Source organism: Manis pentadactyla, chromosome 5 (genome assembly GCF_030020395.1).
Source record: "Manis pentadactyla isolate mManPen7 chromosome 5, mManPen7.hap1, whole genome shotgun sequence".
Taxonomy (NCBI): domain Eukaryota; kingdom Metazoa; phylum Chordata; class Mammalia; order Pholidota; family Manidae; genus Manis; species Manis pentadactyla.
The window spans coordinates 2638891-2656128 of record NC_080023.1 but is presented as its reverse complement, the minus strand read 5'-3'; the positions used below and the strand labels follow the sequence as shown (position 1 = coordinate 2656128).

At 40.6% G+C, this 17238-nt stretch overlaps 1 protein-coding gene across 4 annotated transcripts in view; it reads left to right on the top strand.

Moving 5' to 3' along the window:
- HTT (huntingtin) overlaps positions 1-17238 on the top strand; it is a 240355-nt gene that overhangs the window by 67520 nt on the left and 155597 nt on the right. For all 4 annotated transcript variants that reach the window (XR_005031975.2, XM_036921270.2, XM_036921269.2 and 1 more), the window contains exons 3-5: positions 10731-10851; positions 14168-14227; positions 15634-15713. Coding sequence is in view for 3 of the 4 variants with exons in the window: in XM_036921270.2 (XP_036777165.2) it covers positions 10731-10851; positions 14168-14227; positions 15634-15713 (261 nt within the window). In the remaining variant the exon portion in view is untranslated. The remainder of the gene's footprint in view (positions 1-10730; positions 10852-14167; positions 14228-15633; positions 15714-17238) is intronic.

Below are 17238 nucleotides of genomic sequence, written 5' to 3'. Positions count from 1 at the left end.
GTTTACTGGTTTCCATCCAAGGCTATAGGAGTATTGTAAGAGGAGAAGTAACCTGTCAGCAGAGAGCAGATGGTATATGGACTTAAGTATCTGAGGCAGTGTTTTTTTTTTTTTTTAATTAAAATACTCAAAAAGCAGTGCCTCTGCAGAGACAGGTGTGGAGTCCGGGAGGCACAAAGGGCTTTCTTCTCGTGGCAGAACCTGTGCTGCTCACCTGTGACTCCCACCAGCACATTAGGCCATCCTGAGGGCCACCCCATCCACAGAAGCTTAGGGGACTAACTCAGAGGCTGCTTCCTGTGCACGGTTAACCGGCACAGACAGTGGAGACAGGCATGGCGACTGGGAGGCATGAAATGGCTTTCTCCTCCTGCGCCACTCGCCTGCAACCCCTGCCAGTGCCCTAGACCATGCTGAGGGCCACCCCACCCACGGCAGTTTAGGGGATTAACCCAGAGGCTGCTCCCTGCGTGTGGTTAACCAGCACAGACAGCAGAGACAGGCCCGGTGACGGGCAAGCTGGAAGGGACTTTGTCCTCCCAGCTGACACCTGAACCATTTGCCAGCGACCAGTGCCATCGCTCCAGGCCTATGAGAAGGCAAAGGAACCTTCTTCAATCCAAAATCCCTCAAACACCAGAAAGAGGACTCCATGAGACTGAAATCACCAATCTTCCTGAAAAAGAATTCAAAATAAAACTCATAAGCATGTTGATGGAGCTACAGAAAAAAACTCAAGACCTAAGGGACAAATTCAGGAGGGAGATAATAGAAATGAAACAAACAATGGAAGAATTTAAAAGCAGATTAGATGAGGTGGAGGAGACAGTTAATGGAATAGAAATCAGAGAATAGGAACACAGAGAAGCTGAGGCAGAGAGAGAGAGAAAAGGAACTCTAGGAATGAAAGAATATTAAGTGAACTGTGCAACCAATCCAAACGGAACAGTATTCACATTATAGGGGTACCAGAAGAAGAAGAGAGAGAAAAATGGATAAAAGTGTTTTTGAAGAAATAATTGCTGAAAACTTCCCCAATTTCGGGAAGGAAATTGTCAGGACATGGAAGTCCACAGATCTTCCAACACAAGGGACCCAAGGAGCACAACACCAAGACATATAATAATTAAAATGGCAAAGATCAAAGACAAGGACAGGGTATTAAAAGCAACCAGAGAGAAAAAAGATCACCTACCAAGAAAAACCCATCAAGCTACCATCACACTTCTCAGCAGAAACCTTACAGGCAAGAAGGGAGTGGCATGATATGTTCAATGCAATGACACAAAAGGGCCATGAACCAAGATTACTCTACCCAGCAAGATTATCATTTAAATTCAAAGGAGGGATTAAACAATTCCAAGATAGGCAGAAATTGGGGGAATTTACCTCCCACAAACCATCTTTCCAGTGTATTTTAAAGGGACTGCTCTAGATGGAAGTATACCTGAGAATAAATAGCTGTCACCAGAGAAAATAAAACCACAGCAAAGGAAGTACACCAACTTAATACTAACCAAATGCAAAATTAAATTAGCTACCCACAAAGTCAGTAAAGGGATGCAGAAAAAGTACAGAATATGACACGTAACATATAAAGAGTGGAGGAGGAAGAAAAAGAAGGGAGAGAGATAAAGAATCATCAGACTGTTTATAATAGTGTAATAAGTGAGTTAAGGTAGACTGCTAGATAGTAAAGAAGCTGCCCTTGAACCTTTGGTAACCACAAATCTAAAGGCCTGAAATGACAATAAGTACTTACTTATAAAAAGTCATCCTAAATGTAAATGAACTGAATGCACCAATCAAAAGACACAGTTACAGAATGGATAAAAAAGCAAGACCCATCTATATGCTGCCTACAAGAGACTTACCTCAAACCCAAAGACATACACAGACTAAAAGTGAAGGGATGGAAAAAGATATTTCATGCAAACAATAAGGAGAAAAAAGCAAGTGTTGCAGTACTTAGATCAGACAAAATAGACTCCAGAGAAAGTAACAAGAGACAAAGAAGGACACTACATAATGATGAACAGGTCAGTCCAACAAGAGGTTATAACTATTATAAATATCTCTGCACCCAACACAGGAAGACCGACATATGTGAAACATTTACTAACAAAATTAAAAGGGGAAATAGAATGCAATGCATTCATTTTAAGAAACTTCAACACACCACTCACTCCAAAGGACGGATCAACCAACAGAAAAGAAGGAAACAGAGACACTGAACAACACATTAGAACAGATGGACCTAACAGACATCTGCAGCACTCTACACTCAAAAGCAGCAGGATACACATTCTTCTCAAGTGCACATGGAACATATTCCAGAAGAGACCACAAAAGTTGGAACATTTTCCAACTAGGCCACAAAAAGAGCCTCAACAAATTCCAAAAGATTGAAATTGTACTAACCAACTTCTCGGATCACAAAGGTATAAGACTAGAAATAAATTGTACAAAGAAAACAAAAAGGCTCACAAACTCATGCAAGTTTAACAACATGCTCCTAAATAATCAAAGTCAATGACCAAATCAAAACAGAGATCAAGCAATTTATGGAGACAAATAAAAACAACAGCACAATGCCCCAACTTCTGTGGGACGCAGCGAAGGCATTTCTAAGAGGAAAGTATATAGCAACCCAGGTCTATTTAAAGAACGAATAACAATCCCAAATGAATAGTCTAAATTCACAATTATTGAAACTGGAAAAAGAAGAACAAATGCGGCCTAAAGGCAGCAGAAAGAGGGATATAATTAACATCAGAGAATAAATAAATAAAATTGAGAAGAATAAAACAATAGAAAAAATAAATGAAACCAAGAGCTCTTTCTTTGAGAAAATAAGCAAAATAGATAAACCCCTAGCCAGACTTATCAAGAAAAAAACAGTGAGGTGCTGAAAGCTTTTCCTCTAAGATTAGGAACAAGAGAAGGCTGCTCACTCTCCCAGCTTTTATTCAACATAGTACTGGAGGTCCTAGCCACAGCAATCAGACAACACAAAGAAATAAAAGGCATCCATATTGGTAAGGAAGGAGTCAAACTGTCACTATTTGCAGATGACATGATATTGTACATAAAAAACCCTAAAGAATCCACTCCAAACTACTAGAACTAATACGTGAATTCAGCAAAGTTGCGGGATACAAAATTAATACACAGAAATCTGTTGTATTCCTGTACACTAATGAACTAGCGGAAAGAGAAATCAGGAAAACAATTCCATTCATAATTACATTAGTAATAATAAAATACCTAGGAATAAACCTAGCCAAGGAAATGAAAACTACAATACACTCTTAAGAGAAATTAAAGAGGACACTAATAAATGGAAATTCATCCCATGCTTTTGTCTAGGAAGAATTAATATTGTCAAAATGGCCATCCTGCCTAAAGCAATCTACAGATTCAATGCAATCCCTATGAAAATACTGACAGCATTCTTCAATGAACTGGAACAAATAATTTTAAAATTCATATTGAACCACAAAAGACCCTGAGTAGCCAAAGCAACCTTGAGAAGGAAGAATAAAGCAGGGGGTTATACTCCCCAACTTCAAGCTCTACTACAAAGCCACAGTAATCAAGACAATTTGGTACTGGCACAAGAACAGACCCATAGACCAGTGGAACAGAATAGAGACTCCAGACATTAACCCAAGCATATATGGTCGATTAATATATGATATAGGAGCCATGGATATATAATGGGGAAATGACAGCCTTTTCAACAGCTGGTATTGGCAAAACTGGACAGCTACATGTAAGAGAATGAAACTGGATTACTGTCTAACTCCACACACAAAAGTAAACTCGAAGTGGATCAAAGACCTGAATGTAAGTCATGAAGCTATAAAATTCTTAGAAGAAAACATAGGCAAAAATCTCTTGAATATAAGCATGAGCAACTTTTTCCTGAACACATATCCTCAGGCAAGGGAAACAATCACAAATTAACAAGTGGGACTGCATCATGCTAAAAAGCTTCTGTACAACAAAGGACACCATCATTAGAACAAAAAAGGCATCCTACATTATGGGAGAATATATTTGTAAATGACATATCCGACAATGCGTTAACATCCAAAATATATAAAGAACTCACATGCCTCAACATCCAAAAAGCAAATAACCAGATTAAAAAATGGGTGGAGGATATGAACAGACAGTTCTCCAAAGAAGAAATTCAGATGGCCAACAGACACATGAAAAGATGCTCCACATCGCTAATTATCAGAGAAATGCAAATTAAAACTACAATGAGGTATCACCTCACACCAGTAAGGATGGCTGCCATCCAAAAGACAAACAACAACAAATGTTGGCGAGGCTGTGGAGAAAGGGGAACCCTCCTACACTGCTGGTGGGAATGTAAGTTAGCTCAACCATTGTGGAAAGCAGTATGGAGGTACATCAAAATGCTCAAAACAGATTTACCATTTGACCCAGGAATTGCACTCCTAGGAATTTACCCTAAGAATGCAGCAATCAAGTATGAGAAAGATCAGTGCACCCCTATGTTTATCGCAGCACTATTTACAATAGCCAAGAATTGGAAGCAACCTAAATGTCCATCGATAGATGAATGGCTAAAGAAGATGTGGTACATATACACAATGGAATACTACTCAGCCATAAGAAAAGGGCAAATCCTACCATTTGCAGCAACATGGATGGAGCTGGAGGGTATTATGCTCAGTGAAACAAGCCAAGCGGAGAAAGAGAAATACCAAATGATTTCACTTATCTGTGGAATATAAGAACAAAGGAAAAACTGAAGGAACAAAACAGCAGCAGAATCACAGAACTCAAGAATGGACTAACAGGTACCAAAGGGAAAGGGACTGGGGAAGATGGGTGGGTAGGGAGGGATAAAGGGGGGAGAACTAGGGGGGTATTAAGATTAGCATGCATGGTGGGGTGGGAGAAAAGGGAGGGCTGTACAACACAGAGAAGGCAAGTAGTGATTCTACAACATTTTGCTATGCTGATGGACAGTGACTGTAAAGAGGTTTATAGTGGGGACCTGGTATAGGGGAGAGCCTAGTAAACATAATATTCGTCATGTAAGTGTAGATTAGTGATATAAAAAAAAAAAGGCAGTTCCTGTGTGGTAACCTCCAATGAGGTCTACACAACGGTATACAGGGCATATAAAAGTGTAGGCAAAGGGTCTGTTTGTGTTTATGCAGAGGATCAAAGCCAAATTGGGCTACCCCGAAAATGAACTAAGATACGATATGAAAAAGAACTCCCAACATCAGCACTCTCGGGAAGACTCATGCCAGAAGATGATCCTCAAAAAACCCCAACAAAGATCCACGCACTGCTACAGCTGTAGATGCACTCATGCCACCAGTTCCTGGACTTGCCATGGGAATGAGGAAGGAGACATCTAAGCTGGCCTGTGCATACAGTAAAACAACACATTTGACTGGATCTATACTGTTGGAACTCAATCAAGAATTAGGAGAAGTGCAAATTGTAGCGCTCCAAAATCTTACAACTACAGACTATTTACTGTTAAAAGAACATAAGGGATGTGAACATTCCCCAGGAATGGGTTGTTTTAATTTGTCTGATTTCTCTCAGACTGTTCAAGTTCAGTTGGACAATATCCACCATATCATAGATAAGTTTTCACAAATGCCTAAGGTGCCTAACTGGTTTTCTTGGTTTCACTGGAGATGGCTGGTAATTACAGGTATGCTTTGGTTATGTAACTATACTCCTATTATGTTAATGTGTGTGCGCAATTTAAGTAGTAGCTTAAAACCTATACATGCTGAAGTTACTCTACAAGAAGATATGTCAAAGAAATAATCAATCTTCCCATGTTTTCTTCCACCTGCTACTTCTATAGCTTTTCTTCTTCCTTCCTAATTACAACCCTTAAATAGAATTTGTGCCTCATATCAAATTTACTGAGTATCATAATTCTTCCAAGTGGTAAAGATACCTCAAGACAAATGCTGGGCATAGAAGCTACAGGGCATAAATATGCAAAGAAATAAAAAGCTAACCATTTCAAACAATAAGGCTTCTCTCTCACTTACCAACTTTACATCTCCCTGTATGGCCCCGGAAGATGACTGGTTAGCCAGAGACGGGTAAGATTCCTCAAGGGAGGAACAACCTAAGACAGGCACAGTTGCATGGGGCCATCAGGTGAGAAATTGGGGATCAACAGAGGTGAGGCTTAGAACCTCACCCCCGCTGTTCTGAGAAAAATCTTCTGTATACGTCGATGTTTTATTGCCCTTGTCTAGCTTGGATTAACACATAGTCTACAGGCACACACCTGATCATCTACATTTGCTCTCTTACAACACTAAACTATGTTTTCTACCTTTATCTTGTATCTACCTACCACTTCAGCATTTTATTAAAAATAATAATAATAAAGAGAGAAATGTGGTATCCACATATAAATCAAGTATAAAAATCAAATGAGTATTCATATTTGAACTGACTGTTTATAGTTCATAATGCGTGAGCAAAACCGAAAGTTTCTGTGATGACTGCCCTTGTACTGTTCACCATGTAACTTATTCACTATGTAAGAATTTGTTCTCCATGTAAGAACTTGTTTGTTATGCCTCAGAAGATTGGAGACTGACGAAAATTAGGCTTTGGGTGGATTAATGATTGTGCATTGAGCATTGACTCCCCTATACAGAATTTTATCGTTGTTAACAACCATTTGATCAATAAATATGAGAGATGCCCTCAAAAAAAAAAATTACACACTTCCAATTGTAAAATAAATAAGTAACCGGGATGTAATGTATAGCATAAGGAATATAGTCAAGATATTGTAACAGCTTGGTAGGGTGATAGCTGGTACCTAGAATTGTCATGTATATAAATGTTGAATCACTATGTTGTACACCTGAAACTAATGTAAGGTAATACTGTGTGTCAACTACCCTTCAATAAAAAATAATTATCTACAAAAAAAAAAAAAAGATGCTCCACATAGCTGATTATTAGAGAAATGCAAATTAAAACTACAATGAGATATCCCCTGACACCAGTTAGGATGGCCAACATCCAAAAGACAAACAACAAGAAATGCTGGTGAGGATGCAGAGAAAGGAGAACCTTCCTACACTGCTGGTGGGAATGTAAATTAGTTCAACCATTGTGGAAAGCAATATGGCGGTTCCTCAGAAAAATAAAAATAGAAATACCATTTGACCCAGGAATTCCACTTCTTGGAATTTACCCAAAGAAAACAAGATCGCAGATTCAAAAAGGCATATGCACCCCTTTGATTATCGCAGCACTATTTACAATAGTGAAGACATGGAAGCAACTTAGGTGTCCATCAGTAGATGAATGGATAAAGAAGAGGTGGTACATATACACAATGGAATGTTATTTAGCCATAAGAAAGAAACAAATCCTACCATTTGCAACAACATGGATGGAGCTAGAGGGTATTATGCTCAGTGAAATAAGCCAAGCGGAGAAAGAGACATACCAAATGATTTCACTCATCTGTGGAGTATAAGAACAAAGAGGAACTGAAGTATCAAAACAGCAGCAGAATCACAGAACCCAAGAATGGACTAACAGGTACCAAAGGGAAAGGGAGTGGGGAGGAATGGTGGGTAGGGAGGGATAAGGGGGGGGAGAAGAAAGGGGGTATTATGATTAGCATGCATAATGTGGGGGGTGGGAGAAAGGGGAGGGCTGTGCAACACAGAGAAGACAAGTAGTGATTCTATAACATTTTGCTATGCTGATGGACAGTGACCGTAATGTGGTTTGTGGGGGGGACTTGGTATAGGGGAGAGCCTAGTAAACATAATATTCTTCATGTAATTGTAGATTAATGATAACAAAAAAGAAAGAGAGAAAAAGAAGAGGGGGATTACTCCCTGATAGGATAAAAGTAACTGCAAATCAATGAGTAATGCATGCTTTACATATCCTTAATTTTGATCTTTTAAAGGGTGTCAGATGATCAGCTATGGAAGTACATTTTTCTGATAATATTCCTTTCTCTTAAAAAAAAAAATAAGCAGTTCCTGTGTGGTGATCTCCAGTAGGTTCTTCACAATGGTATAAAGGTCATATCAAGGTGTGGGCAAAGGGTTTGTTTGTGTTTCTACAGAGGATCAAAGCCTAATTTGGCTACACAGAAAACGAATTAAGATACGATAGGAAGAAGAACTTCCAACATCAACATCCTCTGGAAGAGTCATTCCAGAAGATGATCATCAAAAAACTTCAACAAAGATCCTGGCGCTGCTGCAGTTGTAGCTGCATTCATCCCACTGGTTCCTGGACTTGCCATTGGAATGAAGAAGGAGATATCTAAGCTGGCCTGTGCATACAGTAAAACAACAAATTTGACTGGATCTACACTGTTGGAATTCAACCAAGAATTAGGAGAAGTGCAAGTTGCAGTGCTCCAAAATTGTGCGACTTTAGACTACCTACTGTTTAAAGAACATATGGGATGTGAACAGTTCCCAGGAATGTGTTGTTTTAATTTGTCTGATTTTTCTCAAACTATTCAAATTCAGTTAGACAATATCTATGATATCATTGATAATTTTTCACAAATGCCTAGTGTACCTAACTGGTTTTCTTGGTTTCACTGGATATGGTTGATAATTGTAGGTCTGCTTTTGTTATGTAGCTGTATTCCTATTATGTTAATGTGTGTGCGCAATTTAATTAGTAGTTTAAAACCTATACTTGCTTATGTTACTCTACAAGGAGATATGTCAAAGAAATAATCAATCTTCCCATGTTTTCTTCTGTCTGCTACTTCTATAGCTTTTCTTCTTCCGTCCTAATTAAAACCCTTAAATAGAATTCGTGCCTCATATCGAAAATTACCGAGTATCATAATTCTTCCAAGTGGTAAAGATACCTCAAGACAAATGCTGGGCATAGAAGCCACAGAGCATAAATCTGCAAAGAAGTAAAAAGCTAACCTTTTCAAACAATATTGCTTCTCTCTGACTTACCAACTTTACATCTCCCTGTATGGCCCCGGAAGATGACTGGTTAGCCAGAGACGGGTAAGATTCCTCAAGGGAGGAACAACCTAAGACAGGCACAGTCGCATGGGGCCATCAGGAGAGAAATTGGGGATCAACCGAGGGGAGGCTTAGAACCTCACCCCCCCTGTTTTGAGAGACATCTGCATCCGTGGATGTTTTGTTGCCCTTGTCTAGCTTGGATTAATACTTAGTCTATAGGCACAGACCTGATCATCTACATTTGCCCTCTAACAGCACTAAATTATGTTTTCTACCTTTATCTTGCATCAACCTACCACTTCAGCATTTTATTAAAAAAAAATAATAATAATAAAGGAGAAATGTGGGATTCACATATAAATCAAGTATAAAAATCAAACGAATAATCATATCTGACTTGATTGTTTATAGTTCACGATGCATGATCAAAACCGAAAGTTTCTGTGATATGACTGCTCTTGCACTGTTCACCATGTAAGAACTTGTTCACTATGTAAGAACTTGTTCGCTATGTAAGAACTTGTTCGTTATGCTTCAGAAGATTCGAGACTGTTGAGAACTAGGCTTGGGGTTGATTAATGACTGTGCATTGAGTTCCCTATACAGAATTTTATTGTTGTTAACAACCATTTGATCAATAAATATGAGAGATGCCCTCTCAAAAAAAAAAAAAAAAGAAAAGAAATACCATTTGACCCCGGAATTCCACTCCTCGGAATTTACCCAAAGAAAACAAGATCACAGATTCAAAGAGACATATGCACCCCTTTGATTATCGCAGCACTATTTACAATAGTGAAGACATGGAAGCAACTTAGGTGTCCATCAGTAGATGAATGGATAAAGAAGGGATGGTACATATACACAATGGAATGTTATTCAGCCATAAGAAAGAAACAAATCCTACCATTTGCAACAACATGGATGGAGCTAGAGGGTATTATGCTCAGTGAAATAAGCCAGGCGGAGAAAGACAAGTACCAGATGATTTCACTCATCTGTGGAGTGTAGCGACAAAGCAAAAACTGAAGGAACAAAACAGCAGCAGACTCACAGAGCACAAGAATATGGACTAACGGTTACCAATGGGAAAGGGGCTGGGGTTGGTGGGTGGGAAGTGAGGGATAATGGGATTTAAGGGGCATTATGATTAGCACACAGTGTAGGGGGTGCTCAGGGATAGCAGTATAGCACCGAGAAGAGAAGTAGTGACTCTACAGCATCTTACTACACTGATGGATGGTGCCTGTAATGGGGTATGTGGTGAGGACTTGATAATGGGGGAATCTAGTAACCACAGTGTTGTTCATGTGGTTCTCTATTAATGATATCACAATAAAAATAAGAAACAAAAAAAACAGTGTCTCTTTAAGGCTTTTTAAATAAAACAAAAAAATGAGATTAGTCCTACAAGTATAAAATCTTTTTTTTAAAGTTTTACATTTTAGAATTGTTTCAATTTACAGAAAATTTACAAAGATAGTATGGTGAATTCCCACACACTCCACATCTGGTTACCCCAGTTATTAGCTTCCTGTGCTTTGTGGTACATTCACAGTTAATGAATTGGTATTGTTACACTGTTAACGTTAATTTGTATGTAAAGTCCTTTTTCTGTTCCAGAATCCCATAGAGGTTACCAGCTACCTCATCACATTTCATTGCCACATCTTGGCTCCTCTTGGTTGTGACAGTGTCTCTTTTGTTTTTACCTAGAAATTCTCCAGAATTTCAGAAACTTCTGGGCATTGCTATGGAACTTTTTCTGTTGTGCAGTGATGACTCAGAGTCAGATGTCAGGATGGTGGCTGATGAATGCCTCAACAAAGTTATAAAGGTAAGAGTTTATGGACGGTGTTCTCTGCGCCGAAAAGGAACCATACTTCATGTGCTTTCGTTTTGCGTAGCCAAGTGCCTTAGGGTGTCTGCACTTTTCACTTGGTGGTGTGTGGCTTGGCGGTGTCCTGGCATCCACTGGCCTGCTTGCTACTTCTGCTGAATCAGATGCAACTGTGGTTACCCTTGTGACTGAGCAGCGTGTTTGTCAGGGACAGGCGCTGATGGTGACCTCTCGGTGCTCTTGGGGAAAATGTCATGACAGGCACCAGTTAGTATGTGGGTAGAGCCCTGAGAAACCTCATGGCTGAGAAGGCATGGGGATGTGGGATGGTGTCCACCTGCAGGGTCTCTAGCCTCTTTCTTGTCTCCTTCCCCCGCCTCCTCTAAGTCCTTGGTCTGCAGTACGGTTTGCAGGTCCAGATGTGACCCCTGTAGCAGGTTAGCGAGGATTGATGTGAATGGCTGGGGGTAAAGGGAAGAGTGTAAAGCAGAAAGCCAAAACCACCTGGGTTGCATGTGCGGCAAGGAGAGAGGAGGAGCCCCCATCTTCTGTTACTGTCTCTGATGCAGTGTCTGCCCTGAAATCACAGTTTTCTTTGACTGTCCCGCTTTCTGTTTTCTGCTAACATGGAAGGTAAAGTCCTTCTTCCATCCTTCTTAACTGGAAAGTCATCTTTGCTTTTCTCATCCTTCCCTTCTAGCTTGTGTCCCAAACCCATCTTGGTCACCTTCTAGACTACCTTGTATGTGGGGGGTCCTTCTTTCATCTCTAGGTTGTCCCCTGGTCTTCTCCCTGCATCCACACTTCATCATGTGTTTGCTTGCAGCCTGCCTGCCACAGGAAGGCCAGCAGCCATTAACTCGGTCTGCATTCTAGGTAGTCCATGGGTGACACTCGCATGTGCCTGGGGTCCCACAACATATTTGTAGGTGGTCTTGTTCCATTACACTTACTGCCCTCCAGGCCTAAATGTCCTTGCTTGCTTTATTATTCCCACTGGCAGGACCAGGGTAGGCTTTTTCTGATATTTCAGTTTTTGACATTGACCCTTAGAAGCAGAAAATCCAAAGAGGGCACCACAGGTTGCGTTGGTTCATGGCAAGAGGGAGATTAAGGAGAGCAGAGAGAACAGTATGACCCAAATGTTGTTCGTTTTACACATAGGCATGGTTCCATTTTTAAGCCCGTTTTCTCCAGAGATCTATTTCCAAGAACTGCTGGATAGAATAGCTTGGTGTATGTCTCGGGGTCATGGCCGTGACCTTAGGTCATGGCTTTAGGTCCTGGCTTCTCCTCCTGGCTGTCTCCCTATTCTTTCCCTTCCCCTCTTTTTTGTGTCTAGCCTTCCAGTGCAGAGACTGCAGCTTCTCCTCCTCGCCTGTGAACATAAGTTGGGCATAATGGGGTTTGGCTTAGCTCATCTCTGCACTTCCTTAAATGTTCTGGTCTTCAGGATCAGTGGGCTGGGAGTGGGTTTGGGCTGTCTAGGTTTGCTTTCACTGTGGCACAGGAAGGACAGGCTTGGGAGATTGGAAGGCCCTAGGGCCAGGTACCTAGGCTGGGCAGGAATACAGAAATGGCCACTTACGAGTTAGGTCCCGGGCTTTTGTCTTCTAATGGGTATTGTTATTGGCTTATAGTGGAGACCAGACTCTACATGACCCACAAATGTGAGGCTTATCTTGCTTTTCATTTATGTAGGAAAATGCACTAGGACCTGATTCAGCCTGAAAGCATGCTCCTGACTTCAAGTAATTTACAGTCTTACCTGGGGGCACATGTTTGTACAGAAATAACTTAATATATGGTGTAAACTCTAGTTTTGAGAGGTGCTGGCAATTTATGTCAGGAGGCTGTGAGGATTTCTGTCTGGAGAGGTGGAGAAGACTTCCAGGGGGCGATGGCTAGTATGTGAGTGAAGAGATTTGGGGCCTTCTTACCCACTGAAGCCTCCCATCTCTTGGGGATACCAGGAAAACTCTACAGGCCCCAAAGGGAGGGTGCCCCTGGGATTGCTGGAGATTGGGAGGCACTGTGGGTCAGCTCAGGGAGTTTGCACTGTATTTGGTAGAGAATGAGGAGTCTCTGTTGGTTTTGGGGTGGAAGTGGGGGGTCAGGAGCAGTTGGGGATCAGATGGTGCATTACCTTCAGACAGGAGCTGTTAGAGCGAAGTCTGTGCTGTTATAAGGGGTTTCAGATTTAGTTTTCTCTTGTTATAAGTTTGATAGTAGTTTAAAAAGCATTTGTAAATCAAAATAAAATTTTGGTAAGCCTCATGCTTTTATTTACAAAGTAGTCTTTTAATAAATATTTGTCCATTTTGGTGTGTTCACTTAAGGATTTTTAGTACAAACTGATGCAGCAGAATTAGGATTTAAAATTTTCTAGACGTTATCATACTTCAGAAACTCCCAGAGGGTGAGTCTGCTTTTGATTTCCAAGCTTGCCAAAGCAGTGGCGAAGGCATCACATGAGAGGAAGAAGCCTTTCCAGCTGGCCTTGGTCATGTCCTTATCCCTTCTTGGGGGACAAGCCATTGGCAATACCATTTGAAAAGTAGGCTGGAGAAGGTCGCAAAGACCTTCCCCGCTTTTCCCTCCAGCTTGAGAAGGCCTCTTGCATGTGGTCTTTGTGCAGTTGGTGGTGGTTGCCACCAGCCCTGGGATGAAGTTGGCTGTGTGGCCATTGGTTTTGTTTTGGCCGGTCAGCAAGCAGGGAGCAGGGCAAGAAAATGTGTTGGAGCATGAGGCTCCTGGCTGGCTGCGGGTTCTGAGCAGCACTGGGACCCCGGGACTGGCGGCGCCCGTGAGTCAAGGGAGACGAGACCGGACCTTCAGAAGGGAGGGTAGATTCTGCACTGAAAGGTGTGTCCCCCCACCAGAGTGAGAGGCTCTGGACTTAGGAGCCCACCCTCTGCCCCACTGGCACCTCAGACTGCAGGGCAGTGCTGTGTGGGATTATCCCCCAGAGTGTGCTTTAGCGAAGAAAGAAACCTTTCAGACTTTTTCTTTCCCTCGTTGAATGTTAAAGGTTTAATATAAGAGCTACAGAATACATTTGAACTATCTACCACTTAATTTTGATATTACATATATTTGATTATAATAAAAGTTAAACTTTTCTTTCCATTTTTTATTCAAGTGAGTGACCTGTATCTAGTTTATTCAGTAGCATCCTGTATAATGCTTTCTTAATGAATTGGTTCTTAAGTTTAGTTGCTGTTATATTCTATTTTGCCCCAGAACTGGAATTTGATTTAGAGCTGCTAATGAAATTATCTTCCATGAACAAGTCTCTCATACTTTGTTGTAGGCATTGATGGATTCTAATCTTCCGAGGTTGCAGTTAGAACTCTATAAGGAAATTAAGAAGGTAGGCCTCTGTGTTCCATTATTGAAAAAATGGTATTGTTTCACTGTATTGAGTGGTATATGTGAACTTTTGTCTTTTATTTAATAAGTAAAAATGTTAGAAGGAGATGTTTGGGGAAGTAGACTTTATTGTTTTACTTTTCAAAAGGTTGCTCTTCATTATTTATTAGATGAGATAGGAATTAAAAATGGTAATTCAAAAAATATCTTTATAATTATCATTTCTAAAGCAGTTACACATTTAAATGTCCTTTTCTCTAAACATAGAAATTAAAAATGCTCAAGACAAATGCTGGGCATAGAAGCCACAGGGCATAAATATGCAAAGAAGTAAAAAGCTAACTTTTTCAAACAATAAGGCTTCCCTCTCACTTACCAACTTAACATTTCCCTGTATGGCCCCGGAAGATGACTGGTTAGCCAGAGACGGGTAAGATTCCTCAAGGGAGGAACAACCTAAGACAGGCACAGTCGCAGGGGGGCCATCAGGTGAGAAATTGGGGATCAACAGAGGTGAGGCTTAGAACCTCACCCCCCCTGTTCTGAGAGAAATCTTCTGCATATGTGGATGTTTTATTGCCCTTGTCTAGCTCGGATTAACACATAGTCTACAGGCACACACCTGATCATCTACATTTGCTCTCTTACAACACTAAACTATGTTTTCTACCTTTATCTTGTATCTACCTACCACTTCAGCATTTTATTAAAAATAATAATAATAAAGGGAGAAATGTGGTATCCACATATTAATCAAGTATAAAAATCAAATGAGTATTCATATTTGAACTGACTGTTTATAGTTCATAATGCGTGAGCAAAACCGAAAGTTTCTGTGATGACTGCCCTTGTACTGTTCACTATGTAACTTATTCATTATGTAAGAATTTGTTCTCCATGTAAGAACTTGTTTGTTATGCCTCAGAAGATTGGAGACTGACGAAAATTAGGCTTTGGGTGGATTAATGATTGTGCATTGAGCATTGACTCCCCTATACAGAATTTTATCGTTGTTAACAACCATTTGATCAATAAATATGAGAGATGCCCTCAAAAAAAAAAAAAATTACACACTTCCAGTTGTAAAATAAATAAGTAACCGGGATGTAATGTATAGATAGCATAAGGAATATAGTCAAGATATTGTAACAGCTTGGTAGGGTGATAGCTGGTACCTAGAATTGTCATGTATATAAATGTTGAATCACTATGTTGTACACCTGAAACTAATGTATGGTAATACTGTGTGTCGACTACCCTTCAATAAAAAATAATTATCTACAAAAAAAAAAAAAAAAAAAAAAAAAATTAAAAATGGAAAAAAGTTGCTTTTGTTTATATGAAGTCCTGTTGGTGACTAGTGTCCATGACTCTGAATGTAACATGCTGCCCCTTAAATCCACTCAGAATGGTACTCCTCGGAGCCTGCGCGCTGCCCTGTGGAGGTTTGCTGAGCTGGCTCATCTGGTTCGGCCTCAGAAATGCAGGTATGTTTTAAGCTCTGGATTATTGTTTTTTTGGTGGGAGCCCAGCTCCCATGGATTCTTTATCTCTCAGCTCAAATGTCACTTTGTCAGAGGTCTTCCCTGTTCACCCTAACGTTGCACACTTCCTGCCCTTCAAATGGCTGTCGAGGTAATAGCACTTCCTGCTGTCCAAGATACTCCTGCACTCTTTATCAGTGTGCGTGTTCATTTTCTGTCCCACAACCTCGGACAGCAGGGGTCTCCTTGTCTATTCTCTGTTCTCTGCTGTTGTCCCACACTGCTTTCATTGACTGCCAGGGCTGCGCGGGGCAGTTGCTGGAAAGATAACTTGTCAGGTGGTTGAAAGTTGAGTATCAGCCTCATTATTGCTCACTGGAGGAGTTAGAGAAAAAACGTTGCTTACATAGGCTAGAAATGTTAAACTGAGAATAAAGTCTGACTAGTTAAATAGGTCTGTCTTAGTAGACTGAAAAACAGAAGGGCCACAGTTCTCATCAGTGTTGTCCTTCTCTCCTTAACTGACAGATGAGCTGATGTTCACAGTCTTTGGCTCTGTTCCTGAGGAACTCGTGGAGTGGCTGAAATCCTTCCTGTTAATTTTCGTGAAACGATTTATTCCACTGAGTTTGAGTTAAATAAGAATCTTCTATGGCTGTAGAGACATCACTAAGGAAATTTCTTTTTATATAATCTTTTCTTTACTATCCTTATTTTGAAAATTTGTTAAATTTGGAAGTAGCACATCCCAAGTTCTCTACATAGCAGCCAGAGTGACCTGAAAAAAATGATTGATTCATGTCATTCCCTTACTTAAGCTCTTTACTCATTTCCCAGGGATGTTAAGATAAAATCCAGACTCCTTACCAAGGCCCAGGGAGATCTTGCCCCAACTGGCCTCTGTTACCTCAGACACCCACTGACTCATTGGCCTGATTTCACTTCTCCAGAAAGTCAGGTTTCCCTTGCTCCAGATGGCTAGTTTATTTTTTGCCCTCAGGTCTCAGCAAAAAAGCCATTTCCTTAGAAAGTTCGGCCGAGCCCCATTGCAGTCCAAGGTGCAGACTAGCTTGTTGCCTGCGTCTGCCACTAGGGGGCGCAAGGCACGTTCACCAGGTGTGCAGGGAATCCTGGGTCCCTGCTGTCTGCCCTGTGACTCACTTGTCTTGCATCCATCCTACGTGACTGCTTCTTTCATGGGGGTGCCAAGTCTTATCTGTAAGGCCTGTCTAGCTTAAACACCTGAAGAAATTTTTTTTGATAATGCTTCTTTTTCAAGAAAGCTTTGTTCTCATAACTTTTATTTTTTTAATGGTGTTTTCTTATAATTTTCTAGTTTAGAATATGAGTGTTTTAATAACTCTTATAATTTACTGCAAATAATGTTTAAAACAAGCTTCTGAGCATCTTCTGCTTATGGGGAAGTTGAGGGTGAGTGTCCCCAGCATTTAAACTTCATCTGCATTTAGTTCTTCTGTCCACTGGGGTTTGTCCACTTTCCACTATGGACTGTTTTGCATATAAAAAC